At 35.4% G+C, this 16,712-nt stretch overlaps 1 protein-coding gene across 1 annotated transcript in view; it reads left to right on the forward strand.

Annotated features, from left to right (window-relative positions):
* KIF20B (kinesin family member 20B) overlaps window positions 1–16,712 on the forward strand; it is a 56,754-nt gene that overhangs the window by 34,643 nt on the left and 5,399 nt on the right. The window contains exons 18-29 of the mRNA XM_006880406.1: window positions 772–1,996; window positions 2,622–2,760; window positions 3,379–3,498; window positions 5,541–5,601; window positions 7,882–8,007; window positions 8,894–9,021; window positions 10,574–10,729; window positions 11,438–11,614; window positions 12,591–12,698; window positions 14,850–15,047; window positions 15,476–15,577; window positions 15,896–16,037. Coding sequence (XP_006880468.1) covers window positions 772–1,996; window positions 2,622–2,760; window positions 3,379–3,498; window positions 5,541–5,601; window positions 7,882–8,007; window positions 8,894–9,021; window positions 10,574–10,729; window positions 11,438–11,614; window positions 12,591–12,698; window positions 14,850–15,047; window positions 15,476–15,577; window positions 15,896–16,037 — 2,682 coding nt within the window. The remainder of the gene's footprint in view (window positions 1–771; window positions 1,997–2,621; window positions 2,761–3,378; window positions 3,499–5,540; window positions 5,602–7,881; window positions 8,008–8,893; window positions 9,022–10,573; window positions 10,730–11,437; window positions 11,615–12,590; window positions 12,699–14,849; window positions 15,048–15,475; window positions 15,578–15,895; window positions 16,038–16,712) is intronic.

Genomic DNA, 16,712 nt, shown 5'->3' on the forward strand with positions numbered 1-16,712 from the left:
AAGATTAAGACAGTTTATTACTTGTTATATAACTAGTGAAGGGTACAGACATCCTTTGAATTTAGACAGTATGATTTCAGAGTTCATAATTTTAACTGCTACATTATATGACTTTTCAGAATTTTAACAGCTTTTTATTTCTTAATTTTAGCTATGGAAATTCAAGTTATCAGATTGTATATCATTAGTTTAGTAGAATCCACAATATAGCTAGACTTTTAAAAGTAAGTTTGATGGTATGGGATATCACTTTATGTTATTTCATGATATAGTCTCCTATTCTTTGCCTCAAAATGATAATAAATACTTCTGTATAAAATTTCAAGTACATTGAATAATATAAGAAAGTAGAAATAGGTGGTAATACTACTTATATAATGTACTTGCATATTAATAGTAATTTACTGTTTTTTTGTGACCATCAAGTCAGAACTGACTCATAGCTGACCATCCAGTGGGTTTTCAGAGGCCATTAATCACACAGGAGGGGAATGTCCATCTTTCTCCTACAGAGCAACTTGTGGATTTGAACTGCATAACTTTGGGTTGGTAGTGAAGCTCCTTACCACTAGACCACCAGAGCTCCCTAAATATTAATTTATGAAATTATAAATTTTACATAACCAGCCTATATATATTTTGCAGTCTTTTTTTTTAAACAACATATTTCTGGTTTTAATTACATTTATTCTTTCATATGTTTGAATGTTGACACATTATATTCTAGTTTTAAGGTTTATCAGATTAATAACAATTTTCTTCTTTTTCAAGGTCCTGAATATATGATCCATTCTATCTCTGAAGACCACAAGCAAAGTGAAGATACGCAAGAATCTATTTCTAAAGAAAAAGACATTTTGCAGAAAAGTTATGAAGAGCTGAAGACACATTTACTCAGTATTGAGAATGAGCTTATGAATGAAAAGAAAGAAAAATCAGACTTAAATAATCAGATTGTTACTGTGCAGCAAGAACTTTCTTTTGCAGAGAAAAAGATTTTTACTTTGAATGTAGAGTTCCAGCAAGTTCAATCAAAATATGAAAATGCACTTTCTGAATTACATGTGCAGAAATGTATTAATCAAGAACAGGAAGAAAAAATCACGACATTGTCAAAGGAGATAGAATCTGCTAGGAAAAACATTACAAGTAATGTAGCACAGATAAAATTAATGCAAACAAAAATCGATGAACTACGTATGCTTGATTCAGGTTCTCATATCTCCAGCATAGACTTGCTCTCTCTCAGGGGTCTGCCCTGTGAGTCCGACAAGGATAATTTGTTGACTACCCAGTTACACCGTCTAAGTAGTGATTATTTGGCAAGTAATCAGGTTAAAGAATCTTGTGTTAAAGAACTCAGTCGGGAAGGTTCTTTCCACTCTAGTATTGAAGCCATTTGGGAAGAATGTAAGGAAATCGTGAAAGCCTCCTCCCAAAAGAGTCATCATATCCAGGAACTGGAACAAAAAGTTGAAAAATTACAAGCAGACATACAAACTTATACAGATGAAAATGACAGACTGAAAACCAGAGAGAGGGAGAATGAAAACCAAGATGAACTCTTAAAAGAAAAAGACAGTCTTATCCAGCAGTTGAGAGAAGAGCTACAAGGAAAGACTGATGCTCTTAATGCTGAAGTCCAGCGCTCAGTTGAAGGTGAGAGAGCACTTTCAGAGCTTTCACAAGATATTGCTTGTTATAAGACAAAAATACAGGAATTGGAAACAATCCTAGAGACACACAAAGACAAATGCACAGCCAAGTTAGAACAAGAAATTTTGGAAAAGGAGTCTGTTATACTTAAGCTGGAAAAAAATCTGGAAGAATTGCAATCAAATCTTCAGGATTCTGTCACAAACACCAATGAATTAAAGGAAAGAGAAATGAAACTGAAAGAAGAAATTGTGCAACTAACAAATTATTTGCAAGATAAGAAGCACTCAGTTCAACAAAAGGAAGAAGAAAACGAAACCATCAAGCGAGAAATGGAAAGGTATGCTAAAAAAAGTAAGCTAAATGTTATTAAAATAAGCAAAACATTCCTTTTACTTTATGTGTGTAAATATACAGTCAAAGAAAATCCTTTTCATCAATTTCTGTGTGTACAATTCAGTGACCTTTTTTATGCTCTTCACTATGTCAATTTTAAGCAATGAGATGGGCATAACTTCATCTGATACCGTATGTACCACAAGTGAAAAGGTTGTACTTTGGTTCTTTTGGGTGTTTTTTTATTTAAATTTTTTTTTAAAAAAATTTATTATTTTTGTGTGTGTACCAACAAATTGGATCTGACTGGTACAGGAGGAGACTGTCCCTCCTTCTCCAGCAGAGCATCTGGTGGATTTGAACTGTGCACCTCTGGGGTTGCAGTGCCGCTTCCTGTCACTAGGCCCCCAGAGCTCCCTATGCTTTGTTTTATATAAAAGTCTTTGAGTAAAGAAATCCTAAACCAATATTTGCACATGAAATCCTCTCTGAAGGATGTATTTAGTCAGTTTAGACATTCAGAATTAAAGAAAAGATGTCATTTTTTAAAGACTGTTGTAAGGTTGATTGTATATGTGATCCTAGCTGGTGAATGGTGCATTGATAAATAAATGATTTCTATCTTTTAGGCTGAAAGAAGAGCTCTCTGCAAGCTCTGCCCTTAACCAGAACCTCAAAGCTGATCTTCAGAGAAAAGAGGAAGATTATGCTGAGCTAAAGGAGAAACTCAGTGATGCCAAAAAACAGATCGAGCAAGTGCAGAAGGAGGTACAGTGTTTATAGTGTAGTGGAGCAGATTTAATGTGATGGAGAATTTGTCCCCCAAAGGCCAAGTTTTAACAGTTTACTTGTCAGCTTCAAAATTTTCTTGAAATGATGAGAAAAGATAATAGCTTTTAAAGTATGTTTTATATGACTGAGTTGTGTTACTTGATAAACCTGGGACATTCGAGTCATTACCCCCCTACCCCGAGAATCATCATTTTGTCATGATAAAGACTTTCCTATTACATGCACGTATTATGTTGATTCTTTTTACAAAAAACACTTAATAGAAGTTGAAATTCTTAATATCAGAATAAAATGGCTTTTTCATGTGCATTGTTGACTGGATACATAAGACATTTTAAAGGAATTTAAAAATATATCTTGTTTTAAAAATACTTGCTGTTTCTAGTGGACAGGGATCCTGTACTTTCACCTGGACAAGTATGTACCATGACTGAAGAGGTTGTACTTTGTTTAGTATGAAATCTTTGAAGCTAACAGTCGTAGGGAACTATTTCTACCTGAAGTGATCTTTGAAGAAGTACCTTTGCATTTTAGACCAAAAAAGTGATTTTTCTTTAAAAATATTTAAGCTGTTTTATTAATACTACTTAATAGGTGTGTGTAATGCGTGATGAGGAGAAATCACTGAGGATAAAAATTACCGAACTAGAGAAAAAGAAAAACCAGTGTTCAAAGGAACTAGATCTGAAACAGCGAACCATTCAACAACTAAAGGTAGTGGTTTTGTTTTTAAAATGGTTTAAGTAAAAGTCTGTTGGTATGCTTTTGTGTCTCATTAGCTGAGGAACCCTCGTGTAATGAATAAGCTCTAATTTATTCTAACTGCTATTGATTTGACGCCACCTCGCATATGAAAAAGATGGGGCCAGTGGTGTTTTCATAAAGAATACAACTAGCCTACTAGTTGACAGGGTTCTACTCTCTGCTGTAGCATAGCTGTTAGCAGGATTGATGTTAGTGGTTTGGATTTGATTTTTTAGAATCGAGTGTAGATATTCCTTATAAAAATTATATTTTGAACTTTCCTGGAATCTCAAAGGAAATTACTTAAAGCTAAATATGTCTGCAATGCCTAACTTCTAGTAACTCTGTAGTGGAGAAACCTGGTCGACACCATAACCAGGGGCTTAGGAATAATGTTACCAGAAATGGGTCATATGAATAGGGCACATCCTCTTTGTGATGGTCTTCTCCAAAATCCACTCAATCAAATCACAAGAAAACGTCAGACAAACCCAAATTTAAGGTATACTACAAAGTATTTGACCAGTACTCTTCAAAAAAGACAAGAAGATCAAGGAGACATGATGACTATAATATTATGTCTTAGATAAGATCTTGGAACAAAACAATAAAATCAGTGGAAAACCTGATGAAATCCAAATAAAGTCTAGAGTAGCTAATACTACTGAAATAATGTTAATTTCTGGTTATATATTATTCATATATCTCTGTTGTATAAGATGATTTAGTTGCTTAGTTATGTAAGATGAAAACATTAAGACAAGCCTTATAATAGGAACTTTGGTGGCTTAGCGGTAAGAAGCTGTGCTGTAGTCCCAAAGGCACACACTTCAAGTCCACCAACTGCTCCCTGGGGGAAGGATAGGAAATCTCCTGCACGATTTACTGCCTCCAAAAATACATTGGAGGGTCAAGCTATGAGTCACCTCTGACTCAACAACATGAACGTAATCCAAGTTTACTGATACTCATTCCTCGCCATTCAGCCAGAACTGACTCATAGCTGACCCTTCAGTGGATATTCAGAGGCAGTTAATGTCATGGGAGGAGGTTGTCCATCTTTCGTCTGTGGTGCTACAAGTAGATTCGAGCTACCAGAGAGGAACAGCTTTTAGATTAACAGCAGAAATCCCTATGAACTACATTGTTGTTGTTGTTATTGTTACGTGCCATCAGGTCACCTGTGACTCATAGTGACCCTGTGAACAACAGCCCTAAGCCCTGCCCTATCCTGTGCCAGTCTTGTTGTCTCTGACACACCTATCCCCAATTCCCCAGTCACTGAATTAGTCTATCTCATTGAGGGTCTTCCTCTCTTGTGCTGTCCCTCCACCCTCCCAAGCATGATGTCCCTCTCCAAGGACTGGTTCTGCTGTGCAGTATGTCCAAAGTATGTCAGACAAGCTTCAGAATCCTTGCCTCCAAGGAGCAACCTGGTCTCACCCTCTCCAGGACGAACCTGTTGTTCTCCTGACAGTCCATGGCATATTCAATACTCTTCTCCAACACCACAGCTCAACGACATCAATTCTCTTCCTATCATCCTAGTCATAGGAAACACAAAACCTAAACTGGATGCCAGAGTTGATTCTGATGCTGGAAGACTCTGTGGATATCAGAGTAGAGCTATTGGTGCTGCATACTGTTTTATGGCGTACTTTTTGGAAGTCAATTCCCAGTCCTTTCTTCCAGCACACCCCCTTGGCCATCGGCAGCCAAGTTCTGAACTGTTTGTGCACCAGGGGACTCTAAATCCGTAGTAAACCTTCCTCTTGTTTTGGTTCTACTTTTTTACAGCTTGTAAGACATTATGACAATGAAAATGGGCACCAGTTTGGAGTTAAAAGTCCAGTTTTGTTTCTTACCTTTCCTTTTTTCTTCAAGGTGCCATAGTCTTGGAAACTTGAAATTAGTAACCACCTATATAGGAGACAGTTTTAAAAGTTTCTACTGAATCCTGTTTTCAACTGCCATTATTAATGTTGTTTAATGCATACTCTTTCCTTTTTTAGGAGCAGTTAAGCAATCAGAAAATGCAGGATGCTGTACAACAGTATGAAAAAGTGTGCAAAGGTCAGAAATAAACCTTCCAATACTAAAGTAATTAAAAATAGGTGGTTATAATAACAATTCGTTAATTTTTTTCCTTTTTTATGTGAATGCACCGTAAGATCTAACTTTGTCAAAAGTGAAAAGTATAGTTGCAGTGAATACTTTGTCAAGTTAAAATTTATTCTTGAAAAGACAATAAAATATATTAAGTCAAAGCAACCTTGATTTCTTGGTAATGACCAGTATTTCGTGAAAAATAAAGTCAAAGGTTACAATAGCTGGAATTGATTTCTATACAGTAGATTTTGTGTAAAGAATCTATTTCAAATACAAGATCTTTAAAATATGTATTTTTAAAAAATAGAGATCATGTACCCTTTCTCAGTAGTCTGAGTAATGCATCTGGGCCTTGAGCCCAAATCTGCTTCACAGTTAAGTCCCAGAATCTCTTCACTAATCCATGCTATGTCCACTTGATTAACAAAAGAGTTATGTTTATGAGACTTGGACTTTTTTAGGACTGACTTGGAAGGGCACTTACTCTTTAGTAAACAGATGTGAGGAACTATTTCTTTGTTCCAGTTTGTTTCTCCTCTTCTGCCTCCACTCTTGTCACGCAGTGTCTCCTATTTCCAGACCCCTTTCAAATCCCTTTCCTATGGCTCCTTTGTCATTATTGGTTCATCTAAAAAACGATGAACCAGGGTACTCTACAGTCTATCATATATTGGTTTTATCTTTCTTGGACAAATGTATAACATGTGACGTGGGCTCACTGCCACTTCTTTCTTCAGACTTCCATTTTGAAACTCCTGTGCCTCACTGTCCTGTACAAGTCACTTCTTTCTCTCTGCTAGCAGCTTTCATGATTAAATTGGGATCTGGGGTTTTTTGTGTTTGTTTTCTGCCTTGAGAGTTCATTCAGTCCCATGATTTCAACATGTGAAACATTTCTCAACAAACAAAAAAACCTACATCTCTACCTCTGAAGATTTTTCTCTGACTAAAGAATATCTGTTAAATATAGACTGCTTTTCATAGCTCTTTTAATTTAGTAGCTAAAATACTCAGTTTCTAACCAAAAGGCCTGTGATTCAAATCCCTAGTTGCTCCAAGGAGAAAAAAGTGACACTCTGTTGTAGTTACCTGCTGTTACTATAGGGAGCTCAGATGGTGTCATCCCCTAGGGAGTTAATTCTTTCCTTGCAGTCTTGATGCCTCTATTTCTTTTTAAGAATGCATATCTAATTGCCCTGAACCTTTAAACAATGTTGAAGAAGTTTTTATTCTTTAACCATAGTTTAATGATGATGATTTTTTTGGTAGATAACATATCAAATTAAGATATTTTATCTCATTTATTTGGTGTTTAAGTGTGAAATTATATTGAACTTTACTAGAATGCTTGGAATCAAAATACTGAGATGGTCATGTGGGTTTTATCTTTTATTAATATAGTATATTACATTGATTTCCTGTTTAGCCAACCTTGCACTCCTGTGATGAATTCCTGTTGGTCAGTCATGGTGTATTGTGCAAAATTTTTGGTGCTGAATTCATTTCCCTAGTAGTCTGTTGAGGATTTTTATGGTTTTATTTGTAAAGAATATTAATTTCTTTTTTTCCCCTTGTATTTTCTTTGGTTTTAGAGGTGTATTAGCTTCGTAGAGTATCTCTTTTGGACTATACTATTTTAGTCTTCTCTGTCCTCTCGGTTCTTGTTTCTGTTGTTCAGTGCAGGATTTAGCTCATGTCAATGAACCAAATTCATATTACTGCCAATTTATGTCACGTTTTATTGGCATACAGCTAGCAACATGGAATCCCTGCCTTCATCTGTGGCAACTTTCATGTTGTAATCTCACTCGAGCTTATTGCTGTTAAGTTGAAACAGACTCATAGCTGACCATACAGCAGATTTTTAGGAGGCTATAAATTGCATAGAAGGAAATTGCTCAATTTTTTTCCCTTGGAGCTACTGGTAGGTTCAGATTGCCTGAGAGATACAACCTTCAAGTTAACAGCACAACTCCTCACAGACTAGAGCTGTGCTGTGGTGTTCTCTATATATAATAGCAAAGTTGAATAGTTTTGACCAACACAGCTCCTTTCAAACAGAATAGAAAGCATGAAATGAGGTTTTATTTTTCTATAACTCTCACCTCTTTATAGATTTTTTATTTATAAAGTACCTATTGTTCAGTAGCATTTAAGCAAATGTTTATGCTTGAACTAGAAGAACTCAAGAAAAATTGGATATCGTTGCTATTATTTGCCAACATGTTCTTCCTAAATTTTTAGATCTAGGTGTCAAGGAGAAAATCATTGCAGATATGAGGATGACATTGGAAGAGCAAGAACAAACACAGATAGAACAAGATCAAGCACTGGATGCTAAATTAGCAGAAATGGAAATGTTAGCCAAAGGTAAAAGAGGAATGTTTAAATATCTCCAAGTAGTTGATTTCTTTTTCTTAGATTTATTTTACATTTTTAAAAGGAGCTGTGATACTTATAATAATTCCTAAAGGAAAAGTATTTCATGTGTTTTGGAATTCCATGTCATTTGTCATTTTCCATCATAGAGTTATATCTGATAAAGAAGGATTCAAGACTTTAATGATAGGTGGATAAAAATTTATGGTATTCTTTGCAAATAGTGTTGCAGATGAGTTTCCTTTTAGTTCTTAACATCATTGTATGATGTATTTACATCAGAAAATACTCTGATCCATTTTCTTAAGAATGCCATCAGAGTTTTTTAATAGGATGTGACAAAATTTAATACCTACTTACTATTGATAATGCAATGCTATCATTTTTGTAGAAAGGGCAAGAAATTTAGAATTGGGCCATTGTCTTTTCTATTTTATATATGGCAGGACATTTACACGGTTATCATGGTAGGAGTTTGTACTGTCTATTCTGAACACAGTTAGCAGAGTTCTTAAGAGAACTTTGCAGTTTATTCTTCAGTAAAAAATATTAGAAGCAGGAGTGTCATCCACTTCCTAAACATCATGCCTCTGGAAACTCTATGAAAGTTGATAAATGACAATAGTTAGAGAAAGGCTTCAGGCCTTTTGTTCCTAGGGTCTCTGTGAGTTGTGCTCCACTTGACGGCAATCAATTTGGTAAGAACTTTTAAGTTTAACTGTTGGAGTAGTCTTTGTTTCATCTTGGTTTATGTTTCTTCTTTTTTTTTTACGATAATATATTGATTCTTGTCTGTAACCTGTATCCCATATGTTTATTTCTACATGATCAGTCTTTTTGTATGTGCTTTTGCAATTTATTTTGTGTTTTCATTCAGAATTGGAGAAATGGAAGGAAAAATGCCAGGATCTGGAAACCAAAAGTAATCAAAGTTCAAATAAAGAATTTGAAGAAAACACAGGTGCACTTAGTAAACAGCTTAGTAAACTTCAAGATGAGTTACAGGTATGGGGACAGACATATTCTATATATTTCTAGTAAGAAATATATTCAGAAAATGTTTTTATATAATGAATAAAGATTAGTAATTGCTGAGAAATGCTAAAGTCCACTTGAAATGACATGGAGAAATGACTGCTGAAGAAGGTGCAGGAAATGGATGCTTAATTTTATATTTTGTGTATTTCATTCTTAAAGCCACCATTCCTTATGTCTTTGTACTTATTTTTATATTCCTTAAACATAATTAGTAGATGAGGATAAGGAGAACCCTACTAGGAGGATAATTTTTATTTCTATTAATACTGTTGTTGAAATTACATTGGAAAAATAATAAAGAGTTGTATATATGAAAGCCAACATGTAAAGGAAGCCATGCTGTTGCTGTTGTGTATGGTGCAGTCAGAACTGACCACAGCTGACCCTCCAGCAGGTTTTCAGAGGATGTTAATTGCTTGGGGGAGACTGCCTATCCTTCTCCTGCTAGGAAGCCATACTATAGTATCTAGGAAGTCATACTATAGAAAAAGGTTTTCTATTTTGTGTTTTTAATTTTCTTCTCCCTTCCTTCCAATGTTTACCTCTAACATAAATATGTGTAGAGTGTACTGCATGGGGAAAATACTTTTCATACATAAATATGGTTTTGAACTCAAGGAAAACATAATAGTTTAGAAATTTGACTGCATCTTAAGTATTTCCAAATGACTATAATCTAATACTGAAAATAAATACAAATAAAATGCATTACTTTGTTTTCTGACCATTATATACTCCAGAATTTACCGTTTTCATTTTGAAAACCCAAAATAAACGAACCATATTGAGGGTATTCATATGAAGAAGGGTTAATGTGTTTATTGTTGTTATTATAAGGTGACACAGTCATACATCTTTGATTATAATCTTAAAAATCTTGTAATTCAGAGGGACTGTCATCTAGTGCAGTGATTTTATAAGAGGAAGTAAATCCTTCTCCCACAAAGCAGCTACTAGAATCAAACCGTGTGCCTTTGGGATTGTAGCCCAGCTTCTTACCACTCTACCTTCAGAACTCCCTGTGTGTGTACAAAACAGTTTTTAAAACGGAAGGTTTGGTGACATGATCAGTGGAGAGTTGCACTGCTAACCCAAAAGCTGCACTTCTCTGGCAGTTCAAATCCCCCAGAAACTCTGACGGAGAAAGATGGACAATCCCCTCTCATGAATTTATAGCCTTGGCAAACCTGCTGAAGGGTCAGCTATGAGTGGATTCTGACTTGGCAGCAGTGAGGTTTTGCTGAGCATAAAATTAAGTCCTTAAATATACTTTTTACCCAAATAAGTCACTAGAGAAAGTTCTGTTTAGGAAAACAAACCATCTTGTGATTCTCTTTTGTAATCTAGAATAAACTCTGATCATCATTTAAATAAAAATAACTTTGTAAAAGGTAAAGATGTAATGGCTTAATGAAAATGTTGAAAAAAATAGGTGGTTTGTCATTTGTTTTGGTGAGGTTTTGATGTTTTGTTTGGTTTTGAGTGATATGATAGTCACTGATTCTACTTATACATACAGGAATCAGAACAGAAATATACAACTGATAGAAAAAAATGGTTAAGTGAAAAATTGATGCTTATCACCCAAGCAAAAGAAGCTGAGAGCCTACGAAACAAAGAGATGAAAAAATATGCTGAAGACCGGGAGCGCTGTTTAAAACAACAGAATGAAGTGGTTTGTAACAATTGCACGACAACTTTAATGTATTTCACCTAGTTAGTTGTTTAGTTAACTTTTTCTCTAGGATTCTTTGTGCTGTCTCCATGGTTGCTTGTGGTTTTAGTCTTTTAAATGGCAAGTTACAAAATTTGGTGACTACCAAATTTATCCAAGATAAATCATTGACAGCTTTAATCTTCTCTCTGTTTATGTCTGCATTTTACCCCATAAGCAGACTTGCATCTTAACTAGTTATTTCCAGAGGGATTATACTGGGAGGAAAACTTACCTATGTTTATAGAAAGTAAAAATTCAAGCTCACTGCTGTTGAGTCAGAACTGACTCATAGCTGCTTTCCAACAGATTTTCCAAGGTAAATCACGTAGGAGGAGATGGCCCTATGCTCTCCTGCTGAGCAACTGGTAGATTCGAACTCCCGAAGAAGCACACTCTTTAAGTTGCAACCTCCTACAGGCTATGCCCTCACAGCTCCTGTATGGAAAGTAGTGACCAGTAAATTGATTTTATGAATGGAATATAAAAGGAACTGATACTCACTGGGATCATTTAATATATAAAAATCCATTAGGTCTTCTGCTGCATAAAGAGAAAGGTCATGAAGTCTTGATTATGCAATTTGTTATGGTATTATTGATAATAAAATTAAGCCATTGAAGATTGCAGTGCTTCAAAGTTTCCTTTCCTGTTTTCTCATGTGTTTAGGAAAAACTTACAGCACAGCTCACAGAGAAAGAAACTCACCTTCAAAAGTGGCGAGAAGAACGAGATCAACTGGTTGCAGACTTAGAAATTCAGCTGAAAGCGCTGATCACTAGTAATGTGCAGAAAGACAGTGAAATCGAGCAGTTACGAAAGGTCACGGCAGAGCCTTCTCGGATGGTGAGTGGGCCCTCAACTCTCTCTCTGTGCTTTTTCTATTGGACATAGATATTTTTCAAGATTGTTTAATTAATTAACCCCCAACAAATAAAGGGAGATTACAGTGGATCAGAGATAAATAAGTTTTGGAAAATGTTTTAAGATTGACTATAAATTATTAAGAATTTTTAAAAAACCAATAAAATGCAACTAATCCACCATCAAAAAAAAAAAAAAAGAATTTTTACTGTTGCTCAATATGATTGATTTGTGATGACAGACCTAGGACTAGGAGTATCCTCAGTTTTCATTTCTTGTGCGCAATTAGATAATAATTAACGATTTCATTTTTATATACTTTTTAAGAGTGGAAATTTAACACAGCATAAATATTTGGCAGTATTAGGTCCGTGACATAAGAGGTAGAGTTGTCGAGGTTTTTTTTTGGTGGGTTGGGATTTATTAAGTTTAACAGTAGTAATCTAAAATTTCTTCGTAAGATACTTAGGGTGTAAGAGTGGGACACACTTTATTGCTAAGAAAAAGGAATGAAGGAGAGAGTGGGCAGCAGGAAAAGGTTTAATCATCTCTATCATCTTTCTACTCTAATGGTTTGGTTGCATTCCCAAGAAGCGTCCAGTTTTCAAAAATTGAGGCTTTAAATTTCAACTGAGTGAAGACATGAACCATGCCATTTAACTTCGCAATCTGTATTTTCTCATCTGGGAGGTAATAATGATGTGAGCTTTTGGTGAATACTAACTCAGAATTAGAATGAAAGGATAAATGTAAAACACCTTGAAAATTTAACCTTTTAAAATTCTTCAGAATTCTTTTGACTGAGATCAAAGAGAGAAGGAAGAAAATTAAATGATTGTTAAGTCTTTGTTTTGATTGTTTAGTCCATGAAATCTTCATTTCTCTATCTTTTGTGTAGACTGCTTTGACATGTTATCAATTTACAACAGCTGGCTGCTTTTCTGTTTCCTTACTTTAGGAAAAACCAAGTGTGGAAATCATGCCCAGACTCACTTCAGCAGATCCTGTGGGGGTTGAAACTGAAACTCAGCCAACAAGTTTGGAAACTCTAACAAATGAAGTGGAGGTAGGTGTTTGGTAACACCGTCCACTTTGGTAGTAACCAAATTATGTGGGCACCTTGCTACACAGTTTTCTCTGAGGAAAGGAAAACTAGAGGCTTTTGGAAAGAAAAGTCTTTTGAGATAGTAGTCTGCAAATAGTTGTTAATGTCCTGTCAAAAATAACAGATCTGGTACAAACTTGAGGTGAGAAGTAGGAAACATCACTAATGATAGAAATGATTATTTGCTCCCTTGAGCAATTATTTTATGAAACCTTCAATTAGAATGCATTTTTAAAATTATTATTGTACTTAAATGCTATCAAGTTGCTTTGACTCATGGTAATTAAATATTACAGTAGAATTGCCCCAAGAATTCTTTTCTTTGAATATTTTACTGTGGTTTGAGTGAAAGTTTACACAACAGATTATATTCTTTTCTTATTTCTTCTTTTTTTTTTTTTATTGTGTGTACCAGTCAGATCTGACTGGTATAGGAGGAGATTGCCCCTCCTTTTCCAGCAGAGCATCTGGTAGATTTGAACTGCTACAGATTATATTCTTATTGACCAGTTCACTCACAGATTGTTCTGTGACATTGGTTGTAATTCCAGGGCTTTGTCACCACTCACACCATTTCCTCCTGTCTGCCCATTTCTGTCCATTCCTTTTCCTTGCCCCTCTTAGCATTTGTGTGACTGTTGTTGACCACTTATCTTGGATAGTTGATGTCTAAAAGGTCTCACTGGATTTTCTTGTCTGTAATGTTTATGGAAGCCAATCACTAGGGCTTTGATGTTTTACCTGTCGAAAGAAAAAAAAAATTATACTGTGTTAGAAATCAAAGAAAAAAGTTTTGAAACAGAAGAATACAGTTACCAGGCATGTGGGTAGTGCCAGCAGTTTTGGTTCTACATGATTGTGGTTGGTTACATGAATGCAGTCAGGTATACATGATAGAGTCACGAATACAAGTTTTTCTGAGAATGAGTTCTTTATATCTTAACTTACTTTATTAACCTTTTGTTTCCTGGAAATACATGTTGGCTCATTTGGTCTTATATCTGACCTTAGTTTGAACCTTTTCTATTGACATACTACTAATTAATTTTGCCACCAAATCTCAGTAACTCATAGTATTTCTTGAATTTGCAATGGGCTTAGATGTTGTAAATCAATTTGGATAATATTAGACATTCTCAGTGTAGTTGAGATATATATATATATCAGTTAAAGTTTTGAAGTTAAAATTGCCTTTTAAAAAATTATTGAAACCTGTTTATTGAGAGTATACAGTACTAGGAATCTTGCAAAACACAGAGGATAAAAAAGTAGTAAGGCACAATCATTCTCCTCAAAGAGTAAAGAGTCTACACCTAATTTATTTTCCTGAGTTAATCTTTAAACCTTAAATCAGAAATATCCTTTGAAGTGGTTCTTTAAAATAAACAATGTTGTTGTTGTATGTCATCGATTCAGAACCAACTCCTTCCTTATCCTCCAGTGAGTTTTTAGAGGCTATTTGTTGCAGGGGAGGAGATTGACAGGCTTTCCCCCGAGGAGTGGCTGGTGGATTCGAACAACCTGCATTTGTGTTAGGCCGTACAAGTCCTTACTCACTAGGCCACTAAACATCAAAAATGATTCATTCTTATACCAGGCAGTTGGTTTTAGGAGCACATCTATACTTATGTGGTGGCTAGCATTCAAGTTGGGGTACTTTGAGGGGTAGTATCCCTTCTCAAGAGTTAGAAAGCTTCTTAGGATTTCGCCTTAGAAGAACCATATCCTGATGGTCATGGAAGCGAGGGTCAACCCAGATTTTAGGAGAGAGGAAATAGATCCCTCATGAGAAGAATAGCAAAAAATTCACATCTTACTTTAATCTGTCCTAAGGAACTTGTTAAAATTTTGGACTTCTGTCATGTAGATTTCTGATTGAGTGTGTTTGTGCTTGGGTCTAGGAATCTTATTAATTCTCCAGGTAATTTCCAGGATCATGCAGGTTTGAGAAATGCTAGTTTCCTCTATTCTCCCATTTTTACGTGTGTAAACCTGGACAGGGTTATTACAAGGTCACATTCTTTCTTCTCTTGTCAGTTTTCACTCAGCGTACTTCCCTTTCATGTGGTGTCTTTACCAAACAAGACTTTTTCCTTTCTCATTTTGTCCTAGGGTGGGTCTGTGGTCCTTGATTCTTGTGAAGTGTCAACAGAAAGTGTTCATGTTACTCGGTTTCCAAAACCTGAGTTAGAGATTCAGTTTACACCTCTACGGCCAAACCAAGTGTCCGTGAAACACCCTGGTTGTACCTCACCAGTGACGGTTAAGATTTCAAAAGCCAAGAAGAGGAAAAGTAATGAAATGGAGGAGGTAATATAAAACAAACAAATCTTATTATTAATCTGAGATCAAGTATGTGATAATAAGCTTTATAATGCTGCTTTGTAAAGCTATAATGCTGCTTTCCTATTTGTAAATATTCCTGTTAGAGGGGACAAAAAACCCTCCCAATTTATCTTTTAAGAATATCATTGTGATTTAATAGTTCTCAAACATAGAACTTCTGGATATTAAACCATAGTTCACCTCTGTTCCAATGAAGGTATTAAGGCCAGATTACGGTTTCTTGTACTAGAGAGCTGTGGGTTTCTCCATGCTTCTGTTCAGACCTAGTCAGTTTCTTTTACTAGAAGGTACACTGTTGCTGTCTGTACTGCTGAGGGGACAAAACATAGCAAGCATTAGCACAAACCTCGTTGATCAGCCTGATTTCTCTCTTTCTCTCTCTTTTTTTAAAGGATTTGGTGAAGTATGAAAATGAGAAGAACTCTACACCCAGATGTAATTTGAAGTTCCCTGTTTCAGAGCATAGAAATTCTTCCTTGAAAAAGGAACAAAAGGTTCATATTTTTCTTTACCCAAGTTGAGCATCTTATAGTTGTATTTATAAAATTTTAAAAATGAGATATAGATGTCAGATTTTTGTTACCAATTATCCAGAAATCTAGCCTGTTATTATTCATTTATCACCCATGTCTGAGAATTTTTAATCTAACTCTGACTTTCTTAATTTAGTTTTTAATTTCAGCTTGTTGAAGAAAATACATGGAGAAACTTGGCAGTTTTGACTGTTTATGCTAAACCTCTTACGCATACTGATGGTTACTTTTAATAATTCCTCATCAACAATAACAAAAATTACTTGCTGTGTTTGCTAGGTTTCTGGGCTCCGGTCATCTAAGAAAGCCTATGCTTTACGGAGTCAGGCATCCACAATTAGTTTCAACTTGAAAAAAGAAGGAACACTGCAGAAATTCGGAGACTTCTTACAACAATCTCCAACAGTTCTTCAGTCGAAAGGTTTGCATAGAACTAATGAGATGACCTTTATTCTAATATTTGCTTAGTATATAAACTCAACAAAGTTTAATACACTGAGCATTAAACTACCTATGCTAGACACTGTAGGAAATGGGTGAGAGGAGGATAGTAGCCCTGTGTGTATACCTTGTAGTAAAGTGGAAAGCCTGATATGATGAAATTGATCCAGGCAAGTCTGCTTTATGTAGTGAGAGAACTATTATAATAATTATAAAGGTAATCATAGAGGGGAAAAAGCTATTTAGGAGACTTTGGGGACAATTTTTCTGTGGAGATGGAATTTACCCTAAGCTTTAAGACGATACTGTGATTTTTAACAGGTAAAGGGTATCCTTCTGTCCCAGATAATTGCACCCACTATTTGTTAGTGGGAGCTCTGGTAGCCTATTGGTAAGAAACTGAGCTGCGGTCTCAAAGTCATGCAGATCGAATCCACCAGATGCTCTGCTGGAAAAATATGGGCAGTCTCCTCTTCAATTACTGCCTCTGAAAAACTGCTGGAGGGTCAGCAATGGGTCTTTTCCAACTTGATGGCACACCACCACCACAACATTCATTGTTAAGATAGTCTGGTCCAGAGAGCATCAAAAGAAGATGGAGGGAGTACAGGAAGTCACTATGTCAACAAGAATTTTTTTTTTCTATAATTATATT

The sequence above is a fragment of the Elephantulus edwardii genome, unplaced genomic scaffold, assembly GCF_000299155.1.
Source record: "Elephantulus edwardii isolate Elephantulus edwardi_28Jun2011 unplaced genomic scaffold, EleEdw1.0 scaffold00007, whole genome shotgun sequence".
Taxonomy (NCBI): Eukaryota; Metazoa; Chordata; class Mammalia; order Macroscelidea; family Macroscelididae; genus Elephantulus; species Elephantulus edwardii.